Raw genomic sequence first — 19771 nt, 5'->3', positions numbered from 1 at the left:
CTCTTCTAAAACCTCACTTCAATGATAGTGTTACTTAAGCTTTTAAAATTATGAGCAAGCATAAGATACCACCTTGTAAAATCAAATGCAAAAGACATGATGATTGGAAAACAAGTTTTATTTATTAATTCAATTAGAATTATATGGTCTTTGGCTCAGCACTATTCTACCTCGCAGAGCTATTGCCTAAGACTAGCTTATGCATTGTGATAATTCTCAACTATCATTATTGTATTTCTTTTATCCATAAATAGTCTTTGATCTTGAGCTATGTCTCCGTTAATTGTGGCAATATCATCTATTATTCCTTATTTCGTCATTTATTATTTCATTAATGTCTTTCCATCTGGTTCCTTTGATGGGTATTATCCACGCAAGCAAATAAATTCTTCTTAGGTAAACAATAGGTAGAAAAGGCATTAAATTTTTATCTATTTGTAAATTACTAATTTATTAAATTTTTTCTTCTAAACCTGTTATTCAACATTTTACCATCAATTTGATGACAATAATTATAAGACATATTTATGATAGTTGTGTTACCTTTATATTGCATATTACAAAACAACCTAAGTATATATATAGATAACTATCATTGCATTGCAATATTCAAAAATAAAGTATAAATATTGTGTATTAGAATTATATATATAGATATAGATATAGATATACATAATCTGTTCCATTTTCCTTCATTAGTTCCTATCATCAAAAATTACTTTAATTTCACTATTAAATCAAAAAACTGAAAGATGGAATTAAATTCCATGAAAGATATAGGAACAAAAAACGTTTGACAACTTAAAGAGCAAATTTAAGAAACTTGTACACTTTATTGTTTGCATACATCAACTAAATCATAACCTTGCAAAATATAAAGACAAAGTTGGATTGAAAAATAAATAAATAAATAAAAAAGAAAAGAAAAATTATACTGTAAGACTTACATTGAATTCACAGTAGGCAACGATGGAACATCTAAAATCTCATCGTTACAAAAAGTCGGTGTATGGCTGTCAATGAGCAGGCAGACAGCAACTGTCAGTAAGTTCTAATCCTTACCGACAACTAATTTCATGTGCTGTCATGAAATTGATAGGCTTGTTTTCTTTTAGGCTATCAACAATCTTGTCCATCATCCACTGGCAGAATCCATTAATTTATAATCAGAGACATCGAGCTCAGTATCACAGAACAGGATGACTGAACAAAGATAATGTCATCAGTTGCTCGCTTTCTCGCAAATTTGAAGAGCCTCGATAGATCCACAAGGTTGATTTAAGGGAGGATGGTCGTTCTGCTCCACCAGGATGGACACGGAACTCGAGACCCACTTCATGGAGTTGCCTTTTTCTTCATTCCGGTCACGAACTGTCGGTGTCGCAGGTCGGAAGTAAGCATAGAGTGACAATTGGGCAACACCAGACAGAGCACCGAGGCAGTTGGGAATCTGAAACCAGTCAGTTACAAATGGAGCGTGGTTAACATGAATGACGATTTCAAGGTAACAATGAATCATCCGGTTTGTATTGTTGTGAGATTACTAACATATAGCGGAAGCAAACATTAAAACTAGCTACACAGGTGGGAGTCCGTGTGGAGACTTACTGCAATGAAGATATCAAGGTGGCCAATAACCGCGTAGCCAAACCAAACGAGTCCATTGATGAAGTTGAACAGGGAGAGCAAGAAAGGCATATATTCAACACTTCTGGTCCAGATTACCAACCTCTGTATGTCAAAGCATAAGAAAGTTGGATAAGTTCCATATTGAGGAAAAAGAAGAGGAAGAGAAAGGAAGAAAGAAAGCAATTTATCGTAGAGCAGTTCTTCAAACAACCGACAGTTTACTTGAAGATTGTTGGGACAAGAGGGCGCACCATGACTGCAAGGGGCGAAATATACATTCCGACTCCAAATACAGCGCAAAGTGTCCCAACAAGAAGCTTGCGGGTCTTTCTGTCGTGGATGAGTACGAACACGAGCACCGCAATCGCAGTGAACAGGATCAAAACTGCTAGCAAAACCTTCATCACCTTAACCTGCGGTCACAGACAAAACGCAGCTAAGGGCAGGTCGAAATCAGCATTAACTTGTCTAGGGATCGTCCTTATTTAACATCAACACAGGAACTGATGTCTATGTAAAAAGACGTTTTTGATTGTCGAATTTACCCTGACGCTTCTCTGCGCATTCTTCAAATATAACCCGATGTATATCATCTCAATCACAACGCCGGCTGCGTTGATGGTGACCACTAACACTTGAAGCTCAACCACCGGGAGGCCATACACGACCCAGAGCAGGCAATTGAGAAGGGTGCATATATAGGGGATGCCAGAGTAGTCTCCCACTGACTTCCTCTTGACGATGTCGACGAAGGTGGGACTGTAGAAGTTACAAGAGACTCGCACACTCAACATGCGAACACTCATGCATATATGTATGTATGTATATTTCTAGGCTCACAAAAACGTGGTGCTTCGTATGCATGACAATTTCTATGCGCACTACTGTTTACAAGTTCAGATTCAACATGCATGTTTAGGCCTGAATAAAATCGGCTCTTTTTTAAAAATCCAGTAGCATTTTCTGCATATTATTCTGTCCACCCACTATGAGAAACATGTTTGATTCGTTTTCAAATATGAGAGACACAATCAAGTTTCAGGCTGCACTGTCTGTCGTTAGAAAATGTCAACGTGAACTTACATCGGTGAGGTAATCAAACAGATAGCAGTAATGTTTCCTGAACACAAGCGGCAGAAATAAAAAAGTTACTTGACAGTATGAATGTGGAAAAATGAACGAGATATGGAATTCTGTAATTAATATCACTAGAACTTCAAAAGTGATACACATGCCGTTTCACCTTGAGCCATCGACGCCTTCTTGAACTTGCTGGTCATAAGAAGAAATAATCGAACAAGACTCTATCTACTGGATTCTACATCGGACTATCCTAGCGTTTTATTGCCCGTAATAATGTAATGCATACTGGGAGGATGAGACAGTTTCTGAACCCCGTCATAGAAGATTACTATAGAAAAGTCATTGTGGCGCACGTTATCAGACTAAATTGGTGGGTTTCTTCCAAGGTTGACGGCGAAATGAATAGAACAGACGGGCTTGAAACCTCACAGGTCTTGTTCCAATACTCCGAGACCGACTTCAATGTGCGATTATAGCAAGTTCTCGGTCTCTTAGGAATATTCAGGAACGACCAAAGAAAAGTATCGAATCTTGTGTGTTTTTCTAAGCCCGCCATTGTGAATTGGGAATTTAGTCTTGAAACTGAAGAGACTGATGAAATTTCACACAATTACAGCTTTTACGATGCGTCCAGTTTTCAAACGAGTGGACATGTCACAAAAATAAAACAAAATAGAATCATGGTATTAGTAGTGCCCAATGTGAAACGTGATATTGCTGCTTAGCAAGGTGAGGTTGTAAAAGGGTATCAACAACAGATTCACCCAAACAACATGAAACATCACGTAGAGAAGGCTCGAGCCTCACCCAAGATTCCTAGGATATCTTTGATGTTGAGGTGGCCCATAGTTTCAGTTGCAATATACAGCTCCTGCATAAACGTCACGGGGTCCGCAGGTCCAACCTCACAGAACAAAAACGACCCTTTACCACCGTCGTCAACAACCATGCAACTCAAACTTCCTCTCAATCAGAGCTAGCACATTCCTAGACTCCTCGTGGAAAGAAAGTGCAGCTCTGTCGCATCACCACACGGGTCTTGAACCCAGCACTCTACCATGAGCTGCTCTCCCCCGACCGCAGGGCTACCGTAACGCCATCCCGAAACCAGAATCGTCGTCACCTCACAACCCAACCACAACAACGCCGAACGATGGAAGATGGAACGGCATCCAAGTACCCATTACCCCGTGGAATCCACCACACAGAGAGAACAAGAGAGAAGTAAAGCAGCACCTTCAGAGCTCAGATTCTGATGAGGATCCAACTCCGTCAATCCTGAGCTTCTATCAGCAACTCAACATGGGCTGCGTGAGGCGAGTTCGCATTGTGGGCATAGCTGGTACAGCCTCGCTGAAGTGCGATGGATTCTCATGCTCTCTTCTCGCCTCATGGATTCCACGGCATTACGATTCATGTCTGATAGAAATGGCAACTGCGAGTGGGGACTGCTCGTGAGCGTTGGCGCTCCCTCATCGACCAGCTCAGTCTGGCCCCGCGACGAACTGCTCCGTCGACGATGTTTCTATTCTCGTCTGATGTGTGAGTGGGTGGGTTTAAAGTTGCGCTTTTGAACACTTGTAAGCTCTTTTATTTAATACATTATATGTTGAAGTGATTTTAGATTAATTTCTTACTTTTGGTGTTAGGATAATAATTGGGAAAATTGCACGTATTTGAATGGCATGTCGGTAAAAGATTTGCAGTCTTCATTAAATAATATTTGTGATATTGATTGTCCTAGCCACGAGTGGAAATTTGAAAAACAATATAATTCAACAAAATAAAGTCACCTTAATATGTGAGTATGGTAAGTTACTAAAAGTCAAGACAGTACTCTGTATGTTTTATGGCTAACATAAAAAGAAATAAAGTTATAATCATTCTTAATCTCGCCAATTCCTCTTTTGGCTGGCTGTTAATACTGTGGCTTGTAATTTTCTACTTCTCTATTTTGATACTGCAATATATTTTCAGAAGTATTAATTAAAAATATATTAGACTGTAATAACTTAACAAAAAATTATAAAGTTAAAAAACCTCCAAAAAAATCATTCAAATTGAATACTTAGAAATATTTAAAATCTTATTTTAAACTAATTTTGCTAATACGTTTTAATAGTGTGTTATTGATGTTTATTATATATCTACTTCCACATCTTTTCCAGTTAAATTTGTCTCAGTAAATTAATTTCATTTCATTTATCTCATAATATAGAAAGGAACAAGACACGCCAATCACCGCTACATTGTGGCCCATTCTAATATCAGTCTTAAATAACAATCTATACTCTAATAGTCAACGTAGAAAAACAGCACAAGAAGCTTCAAATTGTGGATAAAGATTTCCATTTAGAACCATTTAAAATAATATTTCGATCTGATGAACTAAATGCTTGAGCTAGGCACCCAGTCAGAAACTATCAATACCTAGCTAAGTTGCAGCCAACTCCTGTCTGAATTACAAGATGCAAAGTTAATTTCTATATTCTGGTGACCTCAAAACCCCTGGACAATTATATACAACGACCTTGAATTTGTACTGGTCGATCAGCTCATCGACATACCCGTTTTGGTCATGCTGAGTTCTGCACCTACAATGAGGGTAACTTCGTAGCCGGTTGGTGGCTGGTTCTGTGGACAATCTGGAGAGCTGATGGTAATCCATGGCATCTTCAATTCCAGCTGTAACCGGATTTCACTTCAGTATGGGCAACAAGCGTCATTTATTTCAAGAAAGATAAACATTTAGTCCCAATCTCTCTTTAATGTCTGCTTCTGCATATTTACTTCCCCCATTCAATAGGATCTTTGAAAGTTACGTATACCAAAATGGCTTGGCACCGGTCCATGTTGGAGCAGACAAGTTCCAATAAGGTTCAGAAGGGCTGCTCAAAAGCCAAATGGTTCTGACGTGAATTAAGTGGCGTCAAATTTGCAAGGGAGACTTTCAAACAATGCTTCAACCACCAGATGGGACCTCCAAAGGTAGGCTTGTTGAACAACGCCGCACTTTGATAGGACTAAAGATGTTTTCAGTTGCGCGACTGGTTTTTCTATGATCTCGTTAGATTTGATTACGTCATTCCAACCTATCAACTTAATCTTCAGCATGATCCAACTGCAAATAGTGACAATAGGTGAACAATTCTAGATCTGCGTAATTCCAACATGCAAAGGAAGATCTAATTAGGAAGTACATTCTGAAAAACCGAAGCGCGGACAAAAAAACTCCAGAACTTCTAAGTTCAATGAGCATTGACATGAGCTATACTCTATGTAGCCTTAGGGACTTACATTCTTTCAGCAACAAGATCAGTATCCCCTGAAGTATCCCCAGCTTCAGATAAAAGGAGTCTAAATGAGCCACTTCGTGGCCATAATGTAATCCAGGGCGCCTTCAATTGCAAGGCTCTACTTGAGTAATAAAATAATCATCCTTTTGAAAAACCAGTCGTTCCGAATTCTTTTTCACTAGAACCTACTGCTGCTGACCCACAATTGCAGTGGTATAAATTCAATGATAGTGTCAAAGTATCTGTTCTTAATCACAAAAATCTTTTTTGAACTTCTTCAGTAAGAGCTCGGAATGCAGAGCTCCAATCAGTCCCCTGTGTCTCAGTGGTGAATAAGCGGTACAAGACCCTCAACTCTGCTGAAGTTGCCCTTTGAAAGAGACTTTGAAGAGTGGAGTACGCATCCTGCCTTTCATTACGGAAGCCGCTCGACATAACTCCTTGCCTTGCAGGATTCCCCTGCTCAAAAGCATGTCCTGAAGTATTCTTCGTGTTGTTAATATTCACAGATGACCTGCTATTTATATTTACAATCCTATCTTGTGGTGCTCTGTCTGGCATAGCCCTCAAAGGCAGTTCCAGACACTCCTCCTTTAACCGGCCCACACTGATCCCTGCTCTCCGAAACTCAGGCTCTGCTAGATCGGGTCTGAAGTTCTGCTTTACAAGAGCCTGCTTGCCATTCCAATAATCAGAGCATTGGTGGAAAGAATCCAGCGCCTCCATAGCCTGCAGAACAAATACATGGTTCTCAGATCAGCTGATGCGCCTCAAGTCTAAGGTTGAATTTTGAGAAACAGGTTTGCAAGGACGAGTAAACTGTAAAGGGGAACAAAACACGTGACGGATATACCCATACATTCATATTTTGAAGAAAAACCAAAGAATTGGATTCAAGCATGCATGACATCTATTCGCATCATTAATTTCTCCAGGCTTCACCTATTGCATGAATGAAACGTTGATCAACGATGTCATCAGAAGTTGAATGATCTTTACCTCGACAATGGAGGTCGTTGTAAGGCCAAACATTTCCAGACCGCTTGGGGGCGGTAAGAGAGGAGGTAGCTGCAACTTAACGTTATCAGAACGGCGGGCGATAATTGCCTCGTTAATCTGATCCTGAATGTCACGCCAACATCCGTCTATAGTCTCACTCAAGTAGATTTCCCGCTTGGTTGGATGTATAACCTAGAAAACAAGGAAAAGGATGAGCGACAAATGAGAACTAGGGATGAACCAGCGACTACCCAAAAGTTAATAAGCTTCATAGCTGCTAAACGAATCTAATGAACCTCACAAACTTTCAGAAGTAGACGAATCTACTTCTGAAATTTCCGAAATTTGAAATTTGAAATTAAGACGAATTTCTTGCAGCGAAGAACGTATCAAAAATTACCTGAAACAAAGGCCTTGCACTCGAACCTCGATCAATAATCTCCGATACGTAAATGCACGTCTTAAGGACATCTTCAACATCGATGAAGCGTGTGCGGCTTTTAAAGCCTAAAACCAAAAAGAACTTTTCTGATTAGAGACCATCACTAGGCGTCCCAGCTAAATGCCTACAAATCAACTGATATTTAACAGCATACATTCAGGAGGAAGGAAAGACCATGATTACAAGCGTGAACATTAAAAAATAGCAACTATCTAAGGCAAGACTACTCATGTTCGCAGAGGGAGTTCATCTCAACATTTGCCAAAAGTTAGCTTAATCTTATCTCAAAGCAAAGAAGCATTACCTGCTGAATAAATAGCGAGATTAGTATGCCACCCTTCTCTCAGCACAAGGCGTCCAATATCAAGAAGCTCCACCTCCCTTTTCACACGAACTCGGGCCACCCTGGGAGGAACGCATACACTACCATTGCGTTGTAAGACTGTCACCAATTCGGTCGTAGACCTTGGGGGAGCAATGTGCCCATTCGACACCTCAGCCTCCGGTTTAACAGAAATACTCGCCGATGAAAGGGCATGCAATGGTCTCTCCTTAACAGGGATTCTGACAGCTGTCACTGATGCTAGCTGCTTCATGCTACCGCCAGCTCTAGCAACTTCAAGGGACCCATGAGAAGGATCCCCTTCAGGGAATGACACACCACAGCTATTAAGGGGGTTACTGGTCGAACTCCTACATCTGGCAATGTCGGAACCAACCTGAGGCTGTGCTCGACATCCTCGACCCCCTAAATTATTGCCCGTATCACATTCTGCCGCCCTAGAGGAAACAACGCTAGATGCTTCGTGAACTGGAGATGTAGATTCCACTGCTTCCTTCAACTTGCAGGTAGCCATTTCCTCTTCTTCATCACTAAGCATTATGACTTCAGGTCTGGACGCGTCCACGTTCAGCTTTTCAGAGGAAGAGCGAGCTGGTTGTTGTGTTGATCCCAATTTTGTGTTTAGGAATTCCCTTTGAAATGATACACTGCACCCAGAATGTTCTGGGGCATTTTTTCTTCCGTGGCCGGGCTTCGGGAAGAATACACCTTCCGAATGGCCTAACCCATCCTTCAATTCTGAGCGTATGAAAGAACCGTTGTGCTCCGGAAGGTTATTATTGTTGAGAGCCGATGCCACTTGAACGGAATTCCTCACCAAAGTGGGGGGCTTCAGAAAGGACCGAGCCTTGTTATCAGGTTCTGAATTAAGCACGTTGTAGACCTGATGAAGCCCACCGACATTCTGCGTTGCCATTTTTTTCTTAACTGCAAACGTTACGGGGTTTATTTGTGTAGAAGTCTTCACAACTGCAGAACTCATGGAAGAATGTGGCATTTGAAGATTGATATCTCTAGGTACATACCCAGCCAGAACTTGGGAAGGCAGCAAGTCCCGAAGACTAGGTGACGGAATAGGTGGCAGAGCATCCTGCTTAACCCAATTAGCAACAGCCCCAGGACGACCTTCGACAGCAGCCAATAATAGGCTTAACTGCTCTAGATCATACCTGTAAAACATAGTTTTCTTACTCCAGGGACATGAACAAAGAAGGTGGCCATGTAGCAAGCATGTAAATTTGTCGGGACAACATACACACCCCACAGCCGACAGATGTAGATCATATTTGCATGTTTCACATTCTCGCTCATCCGTAGAATCATAGCTGCTGTCCATCTGCTTCGCTGGTAACGTCAACAGTTCACCGGAACTTGATTTCAAGGATTCCCGATGCACACGCTCCATATCCACCCTTGCCTGTAAAGACCATCAAAGATGCCATCAAAGGACGGATACACCAGAAATAATAATAATAATAATAATAATAATAAAGAACAAGGTGTTCATTGCTTACTTTGAGAAGTATCCAATGCTTACCTTGAGAGCCTTGGCCAGAATACCACCCTCCCCACAATAAGCCAGCCATGAAGAAACCAAACTTGGCTTTAAGCCACCTGCGTTTTGTTGCGAGTGCCAACACATTCTCACTGCCACCCTGGCTGCCCCCAACAATAGTTTGTCATGCGACACAGATGTCTTACGATGAAGCTCTCTGTAAAGTTCCACCGCTGCTTGGCCATGAGGCAACCAGTCCACAGGGGCAACATTCACAGCCTCAGCAACATTAAATCCCGCATTGAATCCAGAATGATAAGCATTCGGGAACGTGATCACAAAATCGCCCGGCTGCTGCACAAGCCTGTAGACTGGAACTCCCTCTGGCTTCAAGAAAGATGGAGACAATTGAGTTACCTGAACGGCAAATTTTTACAGAAGTCATTCTTTGATAGTCATATCAGCCAGTTAGACCACGAAACAAGAGACAACACTGACTGAATTTGGGTTGAACATCATCTCCTAAAGTAACTAGCTTTATACCATACTACACGGCAGAAAGTTGCTGATTACATATAAGATATAATGAAGATATGATAGCAAACCAGTCCAAAAGGCACAAAACCCAAATGAGTATCATGAAGGTCGAAGTAACTAGTGTGGAAGTACGCTATATTACCAGTTTGTGAAGAAGGTCAGGTTGCTCACTGAACAGGTCAGGTAAATGTTTCTTCATTGCTGCCTCTAATTTGTCAGCTGCAGACCCAGGAACACCGTACCAGATTTTCGGTGCACCCCAATGCATATAATTGAGGGAATAAAAATGATGGTCCTCTACATGCTGCAAAATACTCCACAATTTATGAAGATTAGGACTACAAGGTTAACATCCATATCGCGAAATGGTAAGTTGCAGAACGCACTAAAGTCTGTACATCAACTCAAGTTTGATAACTGCATGTTACATTCGAGAAATCAATTCAGGTCAGGTTTTTTACTTACCCAGCAAAATGAAGAAAAGCACATCCCAATGTACAACCACGGCACAAGCACCCCAGAAATGTCTCCATCCTCAAATGATAGCATGGAACCAGGATATCTTGCTATATTATTCAAATTCCAGCCTGACTTCTCATAATGAGTCGCAGCCTCCGACCCTAGTGGTGCCTTAGGGAAACCGCTTCCAAACTTTCCAGTTTCCACATCAGCGCCGTATAGAACCTGCTCCAAATATTTGACCAAAAAAATCAGGACTTATTACGTATCCTTAACCTGCACTCACCTAGAGATACAAAAGTTCGTGATGGGCTGCATTCTAAGTGTAGATCCCGCGCTTACGTTCTAAAAAAAGACGTGCTTTTCAACTTTTGAACCAATTAGCTAAAGCCCAAATACAACATCGAAGATCGAGCAGGGAAATACTCCTTTAATATGTATAAATATATATATATTGATTAGGTTGAGATGCCCATACTATGAAGTAAATTGACAAAGCAATTTACAACGACTTGCTTCGACATTCAAAAAATGGTGAAATACCTCTATCTGTTCCGTGGCTTGCTCAACAATACGCCAGTATTCCCCTTCAATCATATTGACCGTAGGCTCCCAATCAGGTTCTGAACTTTGTCGTTCAGGGATGCGGAAATACTGACTTTTGAAGTCATTGGCATAGTTTTCGAAGGCTCTCAATGGAAACGGGTCTCCGGGCCAAAATCCAAAGTACTCCGGTTGATCGTTAATAGGTGGGGAGGTAGTGCAAGCGGCTAAACCTCCCATTCTACCGATTGTTGCCCGTCCTCTACGCCTCTTGCTAGCTAGTTTTGTTGGTGACCACACCTTGGTAGTTGGTTGCCGAATTTGAAGCTTGTGAACCTGCTGCACACGTGTTGGAAACTCCATATTTTGGGCCTCTACAGAATCCCCTCGCAATGGACAGGGGGGTCTCCATAACTGTGGCGGAACAACGCGACAAACTCCATAGGGCTCCGCTCTAGCTCGAATGCTTGCAATATACCTCAGAGGATCTTTAAATTCCTGAAGAAGCCAATGAGGCAAGGTTGGCTGTTTGAGCTGAAGGATATCACAAGTACTGTAAAGTATGACGTAGATCTAAAAGACACAGATTCTAAGGACTTGCGATGTGAAACACGTACCTCCTCCGTCGGGTAAAAAACGGGGGCCTCATCAATACAGGGCCTTCGACCAGCATCCGGCCGCCAAGTTGCCAACACCTAGTTCGAATAGCAAATTAAGTTGTACAAATTCAGCCCTTGCATCTTCGAAGGCACTGAAGAAGTGAAATTACATGAAGCATAACCTGGACGATCAAAACAGAAGGTTCCAAGGTCACCTTTTGACAGGTGCGACAAGATGGACAACCGCGCAGCACGCCATACGGTAATTCGGGCTTTGTAGCAACAGCCTGGGAGCACATACGAAAGACCAGTATGAAATCATTGTAAACTTGCAATGAAGACGTCGTCTAGACATACTTGGAAAAACACACATTTGTCGAAGTTGACTATAGCCAGTGCCAATACCCAATACATGACTCTTACACATTACATGTTTGACTTTGATATGGTTTTGCAAGAGTGAATCTCCACCCAACCGTATAAAAACATCATGCGATGTTGACCACCTCTCTAAGTCACGAGTCTTATAATACCCTTAAATTATCCTTCAAATACGCCTACGGTAACGAGCTATTACCTCCCATGAATGAATTCGACAACCAACATGCAAAACGGATTCAATAGTCTTGGACTGTGAAAGAAGCTCCAACACCAGCTTAAGTTTCTGATTTCCTTCGTTCTTGTTGCTGCTTAGTGCCTTTTAGACCATAAAAACTTATTACGTGTTCACTTATCATAAAATTCCTTTGAGTATTGTAAAACTTCATGTAATATGCTTCTCTTCGAGATGCTTGTTTTTACGTAACAGATCATTAACATGCTCTACATTCCTCAAACCTTCACATCCATGCAGTACGAAAGCGAGTGTCGAGATGCTATGTAGGGTTATGCTTTAGACTCCTGCGCCAGAATCAGACAAGATCAATACGAGAAAAATGGATAAATATTTACTTGTTGCAGACGAACATGGCCAGCCTCTTCGTCTGGGCTACCGTCGGACTCGCAATAGCTAATTCGAGATTTGCGCCTGACAGTTTTAGGCACGTACTCATCTTCACTACTGGATTCTGTTGGATTCCTTCGGATGATCCGTTTCCGACGAACAGGCGGCAAGGGCGACTCGTCTTGACTGTCCGTAGAAACATTCAATTCCACGGTTTCCAAAATGTGCTTCTGGGAAAACTCTTCTGGATCAGACCCATGGAATGTGAGAACCACATGAGGGGAATTTTCAGTTCCAGACACATCCACATGACTCGAGTAAAAGGAAGGGTGTGCATCCAAACCCCCCAGTGTAGCTGCAGTCCATGTATGTATGGTGAATAGTCAGTCCTCTCTTCATCACTACCCCATGCAAACAAATCGAGAACACAAAGCAATTGCTACAACGAAATGATTACAAGCAAAGATGCAACGACGCTAAGCAGTTCGATCTTCCATCGAAGCACGCAAAACCCCGACATAGCTCTCATTGGCATTAACGCCACATGGCATGTCATAAGTTCTTTGAATTTCCCACTCCGCAACGGACATGTAGAGAGCACTATCACAGCCCTAGCAGTGAAACTGTCAAGAATTCAAGCTCAAAAAGGTGCAACTATAAATGAAAGAACAAAACCACAGTGCAGAGATGACAAAAGTAGGAGATGGTCGGACGTACCTGACATCCTCACGGAGTCAGCAAGAGGTGGCAGCAACGCCATCTTTTTCAAGTCGAGACTACCGCAGAGACAAACATAAATTCCCTGTCATAGAATGGTGTCCATGCAGCTGAAAAGAACCTTTAGGTAAAGCTCGATGGTTACTCACTGCCTTCCCATCCACTCTATTGCGCTTCAAGCTGACTGACAACGACTAGCAGTTAACATTATCATGCGGTCATCTAGGACACAATTGGCAACTTCAGAGCCCAGCACTATCCTCTCTCAAAACTCTTCTTCGACTCTCTCTTCGCGAGACTCAAGAAAGGTTTTGTATATTTCGTCGCAAGGGACACAAATTTCTGAAATCAGCTCCAGCAATCATAAGAGAATTGCTACTCCGCCCCACTAAAACCCATCCCCTCGCTGGATCATGAACACCCAAAACGCTACCTTTGACAAACCACATCAACCTGTCCCATAAACTTTACCGCTTCTAATTGAGGAAGAATCCCACGCACAACCAGATCACCAACCCTGCCATCTTCCTCGTCATCACAACAGTCTAGCAAACCTGACATCCCAGTTTGCACTTAGAAAACCTTCATAGTTGATTAGTCAACACACCACCACTTCTCCACAGATCCAGGTTGCTTCCAAAATGAAGCAAATGCACTCCATCCGTCCCCTTCATAACCTACTCACCAACTCCTCATCCCACGCGACAGAGTTACACGACAACCACCTCCACCGACACACCATTGAACACAACAACTCTTAGACCCCCTCTCCCAAAGTACTAATTAAAATTCCACAAAACAAACCAAACAAGTATGCACAGCCCTCAATCTGCACAGTTGCCGAAGCTCCCCATCGGTGCTCTTGGTCAACTTCTAACGCGCTCACGAAATAAAGTAAATGAACAAATAATAATAATAAAATCAATACAACGCTGGCCCACTCTACCAAATCCACATCAAAGCCCCTCTGTAACACCAAATCCCACCTCAATTCGTCTGTTACAACTTTCCTCTGCCCAAGGCAACTACGATCGGCATTCCACTCCCACTCCCACTCCTATATTCCATCAAGCCATACTCTAACACTCAGACGATGACCAAGCTTATGAGCAAGCGCCACAACACCATCACCAACTGCAACGCGATGTCAAATCCGGTGTGTCAAACTCAAACCCCCGACAACCAACCGAACAACAACACCCAAACAAAACAAAACCAAATAAAAAGTACAATAGAAATTCCGTGTGGCAGAGCGAGTGACCGCGCGGAAATGGCGTGGCAAATTGGCAGCGATGACGACGACGACGACGGCAATGACGAGGACTAGGAAAAGAGCAGCAGCAGTAGACGCTCGATTTGCGGCTATGGCGTGACCTAATGGCGACCAACGAGACGACGGGGATTCAATGGGGAATGAATGACATAAGGGATGGAGCCATAGCCCATGCTCATGTATGCATGCATGATCATTTCCCTTCATCTCTCCCTTCATTCATCCATTCATTTGTTCATCTATCATTTTACTTATTCATTCATCCATGTGCACCAAGTGTGTGGATCCATGATCAGGGCATCCAATGAGCTTGCGCTATCATTAGTGGAAGCCTTGCTGAGCTGGCACTTCCCTCTGCTTTTTCCTCAAATGATCCGCCTCTTCTTGCCTTGAAAGCTCTGCCACTTTTATTACATTATTTTGGAGGCTGATTTTAGCCCTAAAAGACATCGTAAAAGCGAAAGAGGATGAATCAAATGTGATGATGCTCTCTATTACTTCATTAGCAAACTTTATCCTCTTTTTTAGAAAGTCGCCATAGTTTTGGTTTTTTATGGTGTGTTCCATGTTTTGATAGTATCTCAATTGTAGTGATACCACTTCATTTTGCAAGACTTGGGTAATTGTACAACTTTGTCATGGATATTTAACTATCTTGAAAAAATCGATTATTGTTATTAAGAGTTTTGACTGAATTTGGTGAATTGTTGATATTCAATGTTGATGTATCTAGATAGAAGACCCTTTTGGCCTCAAAATCCTATAGGCTGTTTGAAAAAATGACTTAAATATATATTTTGAGATATTTCTACAACATCAAAGTTAAGTTGATTGTTCATATATATATATATATATATTGATCACTCAAACTAGATTCAATACTTTTATAACAGTGTGAATTACATTGAAAAATAAATGCAATAGGTATACTTTTAGAAATAAATGTTGAATGGAAATTTAAACTTCAAAATTATATAACTAATAACAGAGTGTTGGAAATGTGTGTGTCTATTGTATTTTAGTACAATTGTATTCTTACTGTCATTTTTTATTTTATTTTTTATTTTGCACAAAAGTATCATTTTTTGTTATAAGTAAATAAATAAAGTCCTTACAAATATTTCTTTAGATACAGCAACTTCCTATTAGAAATAACTATTTGACGTTATTTTATTTTTAGTATGGGTATGATTTGGCTGAACATTTTTCACTTTAATAAGACACAAAATAATATGGTTTTTTTTATCAAAAGCAGTTTGAACGTATATTGCACGAATCTGTAAAATAATAATACTTCAATTTCAATTCTTATTAGGTGAAGAAATATTATCAAAGGTTAAGAGAATTTATCAAGAAAATTCTCTATATAAATATAGATACACACACAATGAAATAGTTATAATCTGAAAAATAATAAACTTTAAGTTGTTATTGAACCATACTCTTGTGATAAAAAAATTCATTAAATTGTAAAAATTATATGAACACTAAATGCATAAGTATAATTAATATACTATGTATACACACACTTACCAGTACTAGTGACCATTGCCTTGTTTTTGTATGTAATCTGCAAAAGCAAGTTATTTGTGTACAATGATACACAATACAACAACTCATCACAACATACAAACATCTTTCATTAGCACTACACAAAAACTACACAAAAAACAGTGAAAAAAATGAACTCCTGCAAAAACACAAAACACACACAATGGTTAATTCCAGAAGCATTTACATCTTTGTTTACAATACCTTGTCTGTTTGTTAATTTAAAAGAAAATAACTTCAGCTTCTTATGTAACCTCTTAACAACATCGAGTCTTATGTTGAGCAATTAAGTTATTGTTATGGAGTCGAATTATTTTTCAACAAAGACAAAGGTAGAAAATATTCCAATCTTTTATTAGATTCTTGAAGCATTTTGTTAGAGAAAAAAAAATCAAACCATGATCATATACTCAATTTTTTTGTAGGATTTTGGATCACATATCTACAAATAAACTAGTAATGTAAATCATTACAAATACTTATTTCAAATTTGCTTCGTAGCTTACAATGCTACATTTACATTTGCTAATAAAATTGATGTGAATAATACTCCCAATTGATCAACTTATTTTGTTGTTGGTAAATTTTTAAGCTGTTCCATTGACTCTTTGTTATCTTCTATTAATGCCACTTTAAAACATGCATTATAAACTTTTGGACGAACTGTTTTACATATTATTCACGAATGTTTAGAAAATTGAGTACTTCAAAAAATCATTAATAATAATTCTAAAATAGAATCTTTCACTTGTTATACTATTTTAGAAAAAACGATAATTGTAAATTCATGTTATCAAAAACTCATTTTTGAAAATTTTTGAAAATAAAATTAATGAAAATTTGTATATATTTTGTGTATACACATGTTTAAAAATAAAAATAAAAAAATATATATTTTTTTGCATGTTGTAATATAATTTAAGCATATCATTAAAATTAAATATTAATTGCTATATTCTAAGACAATGTAGTATTGATCAAACAATGTTTGATATTTCTTCATCTGTATGCATTCCAAATAAATATAATCTAGCTTTTGGAGCTGTAATACACCTTCTATTAATATATTATTGATTTTTGATTATCAATGTCTCTTATTTGCATAGTTTTGTTTGTTGTGTCTTTTATAAATATGTTATTGAATAGACTTACTTTATATGTAGAAAAAAATATATAAAAATATAAAATTTAATGCTTAAACTTAGATCATACATTGCAACATATCAACTAACCACTAGTTAACCAACAATATTAAATGTTTTATCATCTTTATTTCTAGTATGAACTAGATAACCATGTTCATTTGCTTAAATCATTTTCAATGTTTTCAAAGATATTTTTCAATGACATCATATTTTTCTAGATATAGTACTAATGGAGCTTATCACTACATGAATTTTAGGCCAAAAAATGTATTGAAATTTTGAGTAAATATAATTTCTTTTATTAGAAAATATTTACTGTATAAAATATTATATATATATATATATATATATATATATATATATGTGTGTGTGTGTGTGTGTGTGTGTGTGTCTGCATACATACTGTCATGGACATATGCATGTAAGCCAATAATTACATGTATAAATAGATAGAAATAAGTAAAAATAGATAAAAGTAAGTTAATTCTATAGTATTTGGTATGAAAGCTTCTTAGAAGCTTCATAGACACTACTTTGAATTTATAGGTGTCTTTAATTGACTTTTTGGGATTAGAAACGTGGTCAATAAGTTGGCCATGCACCACACATCTTATTAGCTTGAAGACCAAGCTAATTATGTGGTCCACACGTAGAAAAACTTGCCTTATAAGTCAAGGTATGTGTCCTACAAAGTCAACACATATTGGAGGTCCTATAGAATGTCGCCACATAGCCCTTAGTTAGATAGTATGTATAGAGACAAGAGTGAAGCCTTCTTCACTCTTGTCAACTTCTTTCTTGATTCCAATCTAATTTCAAGGGTCTTTAGTTTTCTTGGCTTTTGGGAATAGCCATTCGAGTTTCTTTCTTAATATAAATATCAAGTTATTTCTATTTTGTCATCTTTCTATGAGAGAAGTCTCACTTGTTTATTTGTCTTTATCATGTTCTTGTCCTTGACAAATTAATAAGAGTACACTTATAATATTAGAGCTTTGTCTAATCTTGATTAAGAGTGGATTGCCCCCTTTTTTTTGATAAGACACAAGCATATTAGAAGTTGCGGATTACCCTCTTCTAAATTGATATTGTCCTTAGTATTTTCTTTGTTCTCAAGTCCTCTCTTCTATTTGTCTTGAGGATTATTTGACATCTTCTCTTTTCTAAGTGTTATTATGGCAGAACTTGTTGAAATAAAGAGTGCAATGTCACAAATGCAAGAGCAATTGAGGAAGTTAATGCTTGCGATGTATCAACTCAATTTACCACCACAAGGAGCAACAAAATTGACAGGAAGTGAAGATATAGAAATGATTGGAGCTGCTTCAATATCTGCACCAAATCATGTCTCTTCTCCTGTAGTGGAACGCCCTTTTGTTGTTAGAGAACCAAGAATTACTCTGCCCGTGAAGTTTGATGGCATCAGATCCAAGTTTTGAGGATTTATCAATCAAGTGTAACTTGTGATTGAACTTCAACCCCAAAGCTATCCAACTCCAGGATCACAAGTTAGATTCATTGCTATGCTTCTTTCAAGTTCAGTATTATCATGGTTTTTATCTTTTCTTAAACGATGAGATCCAATATTAGATAATCTAAAGGCTTTTTTAGTGGAGTTTCGATCCATGTATGGAAAACATGATATAATTCATGTTGCAACCAATAAGATCCGTATTTTATGACAAAACAATTGATGAGTAACGTTATATGCTTCACAATTTTGATAACTTGCAAATGATATCAAGTGGGATGATGCTGCACTTATTAGCCAATTTCTCTATAGATTATAATATGAGGTAAAAAAATTAATGCTCAACTTACCTGATTCTAAAATATTGAGACAAGCAATTGACTTTGTTGTGAGGTGCGACAATCGCCTTTTTGAATTTTGATCTGAGAATTGTATAAGGGAACCTAAACGTTACTACAATTCAATAGCAACACTAACATACATTCGAAAGTAGAGGATATGCAAATTGATGTAGTATGTTTCAAACCTCTTATTGAGCAAGAAAATACTCATCGTTGTCAAGAAGGATTGTGCTTATATTGTGGAGAATCTAAGCACAATGCTCAACATTGTCCAAAAATGTGACGCAACCATAAAGTGAGGAGTACGGCAATCAAAGAAGATAGCTTATCGGAAAACAAATTTGTCCAGCTATAATAGGGACTGTGCGGCTGGAACCTTGTACAATACTTAGTGAAGGTCCTATCCTCTCCTCAGAACCTTCTCTTAAACCCTAAACTAAACCTGTTCATGTACAAGTCATAGATCATCGTTCGTTATCTTCAAGAGATGTTACTCATGAAATCCTTCCTATAGAAATAGCAACTAATAGTCATAGTAGCTTTATAATATTTAATATCATTACATCTTCTTCTAATCCAATCATTTTTGATTTATCATGGCTAGTAAAATATAATCCTAAAATAGATTGAACTTCTCATAGTCTTGACTTTTCTAAAAGTATAACTAAGAGTATAGTTAATTAAGTAGAAAGTCATAAATCTAGTATAATTAAATCTATATTTGTAGGTGCAAGTGCTTTCTTGCATGCTATAAAAGAAGGATCACCTTGTGTCATTTATGCTACACTTTTTTCTACTAGTAGAAAAACTTCAAGTGGCATTCCAAGCCAATATCAAGATTTTTAAGATGTATTTGAAAAAAAGAATGCGCATACTCTTCCAGAACATCGTTCCTATGATTGCTC

The 19771-nt window shown here is 38.8% G+C and overlaps 2 protein-coding genes across 5 annotated transcripts; both read right to left on the bottom strand.

Moving 5' to 3' along the window:
* Positions 1-824: 824 nt before the first annotated feature.
* Positions 825-3741, bottom strand: LOC112293388 (bidirectional sugar transporter SWEET4). 3 transcript variants are annotated; one of them, XM_090257015.1, is made up of 7 exons: positions 3520-3658; positions 2873-3328; positions 2713-2749; positions 2175-2388; positions 1881-2042; positions 1609-1731; positions 825-1450 (listed from the first exon to the last, which is right to left on the bottom strand). In XM_090257015.1, the coding sequence occupies exons 2-7, from the start codon at positions 2907-2909 to the stop codon at positions 1223-1225; spliced, it is 801 nt and encodes a 266-aa protein (XP_090113141.1). In that variant the 5' UTR covers positions 2910-3328; positions 3520-3658; the 3' UTR covers positions 825-1222. The 3 variants fall into 3 exon arrangements, with proteins under 3 accessions (XP_090113141.1, XP_024398475.1, XP_024398476.1); XM_024542707.3 differs by lacking the exon at positions 2873-3328 and having other exon boundaries at positions 3520-3741; XM_024542708.3 differs by having other exon boundaries at positions 2873-3663.
* A 2112-nt stretch (positions 3742-5853) lies between these two features.
* LOC112293451 (putative lysine-specific demethylase JMJ16) lies at positions 5854-14422 on the bottom strand. 2 transcript variants are annotated; one of them, XM_024542866.3, is made up of 12 exons: positions 13086-14422; positions 12377-12723; positions 11641-11712; positions 11444-11521; positions 10827-11324; positions 10290-10508; positions 9967-10128; positions 9330-9704; positions 7754-9209; positions 7408-7514; positions 7008-7199; positions 5854-6737 (listed from the first exon to the last, which is right to left on the bottom strand). In XM_024542866.3, exons 1-12 carry the CDS (start codon positions 13126-13128, stop codon positions 6261-6263), a joined length of 4026 nt encoding a protein of 1341 aa, XP_024398634.1. In that variant the 5' UTR covers positions 13129-14422; the 3' UTR covers positions 5854-6260. The 2 variants fall into 2 exon arrangements, with proteins under 2 accessions (XP_024398634.1, XP_024398635.1); XM_024542867.3 differs by having other exon boundaries at positions 12377-12612; positions 13086-13452.
* Positions 14423-19771: the final 5349 nt, after the last annotated feature.

Source organism: Physcomitrium patens, chromosome 16 (genome assembly GCF_059467195.1).
Source record: "Physcomitrium patens ecotype Gransden chromosome 16, ASM5946719v1, whole genome shotgun sequence".
NCBI classification, from domain to species: Eukaryota; Viridiplantae; Streptophyta; class Bryopsida; order Funariales; family Funariaceae; genus Physcomitrium; species Physcomitrium patens.
Note: the sequence above shows the minus strand (reverse complement) of the source record. Positions and strands in the feature narration are given on the sequence as shown.

Bases quoted from the DNA above. Each gene is read 5' to 3' on its own strand.
- LOC112293451 (XM_024542866.3), bottom strand. From the start codon at position 13,128: ATGGCGTTGCTGCCACCTCTTGCTGACTCCGTGAGGATGTCAG. The intron at 10,129-10,289 runs GTAAGTAAAAAA...AGTATTTTGCAG, and splicing joins GCTTTTCTTCATTTTGCTGG to CATGTAGAGGACCATCATTT. The intron at 7,200-7,407 runs GTAATTTTTGAT...CTTGTTTTCTAG, and splicing joins GTGCAAGGCCTTTGTTTCAG to GTTATACATCCAACCAAGCG.
- LOC112293388 (XM_024542707.3), bottom strand. From the start codon at position 3,661: ATGGTTGTTGACGACGGTGGTAAAGGGTCGTTTTTGTTCTGTGAGGTT. The intron at 2,043-2,174 runs GTAAATTCGACA...CTGTGACCGCAG, and splicing joins ATGCGCAGAGAAGCGTCAGG to GTTAAGGTGATGAAGGTTTT. The intron at 1,732-1,880 runs GTGCGCCCTCTT...TTTGACATACAG, and splicing joins TTTCGCCCCTTGCAGTCATG to AGGTTGGTAATCTGGACCAG.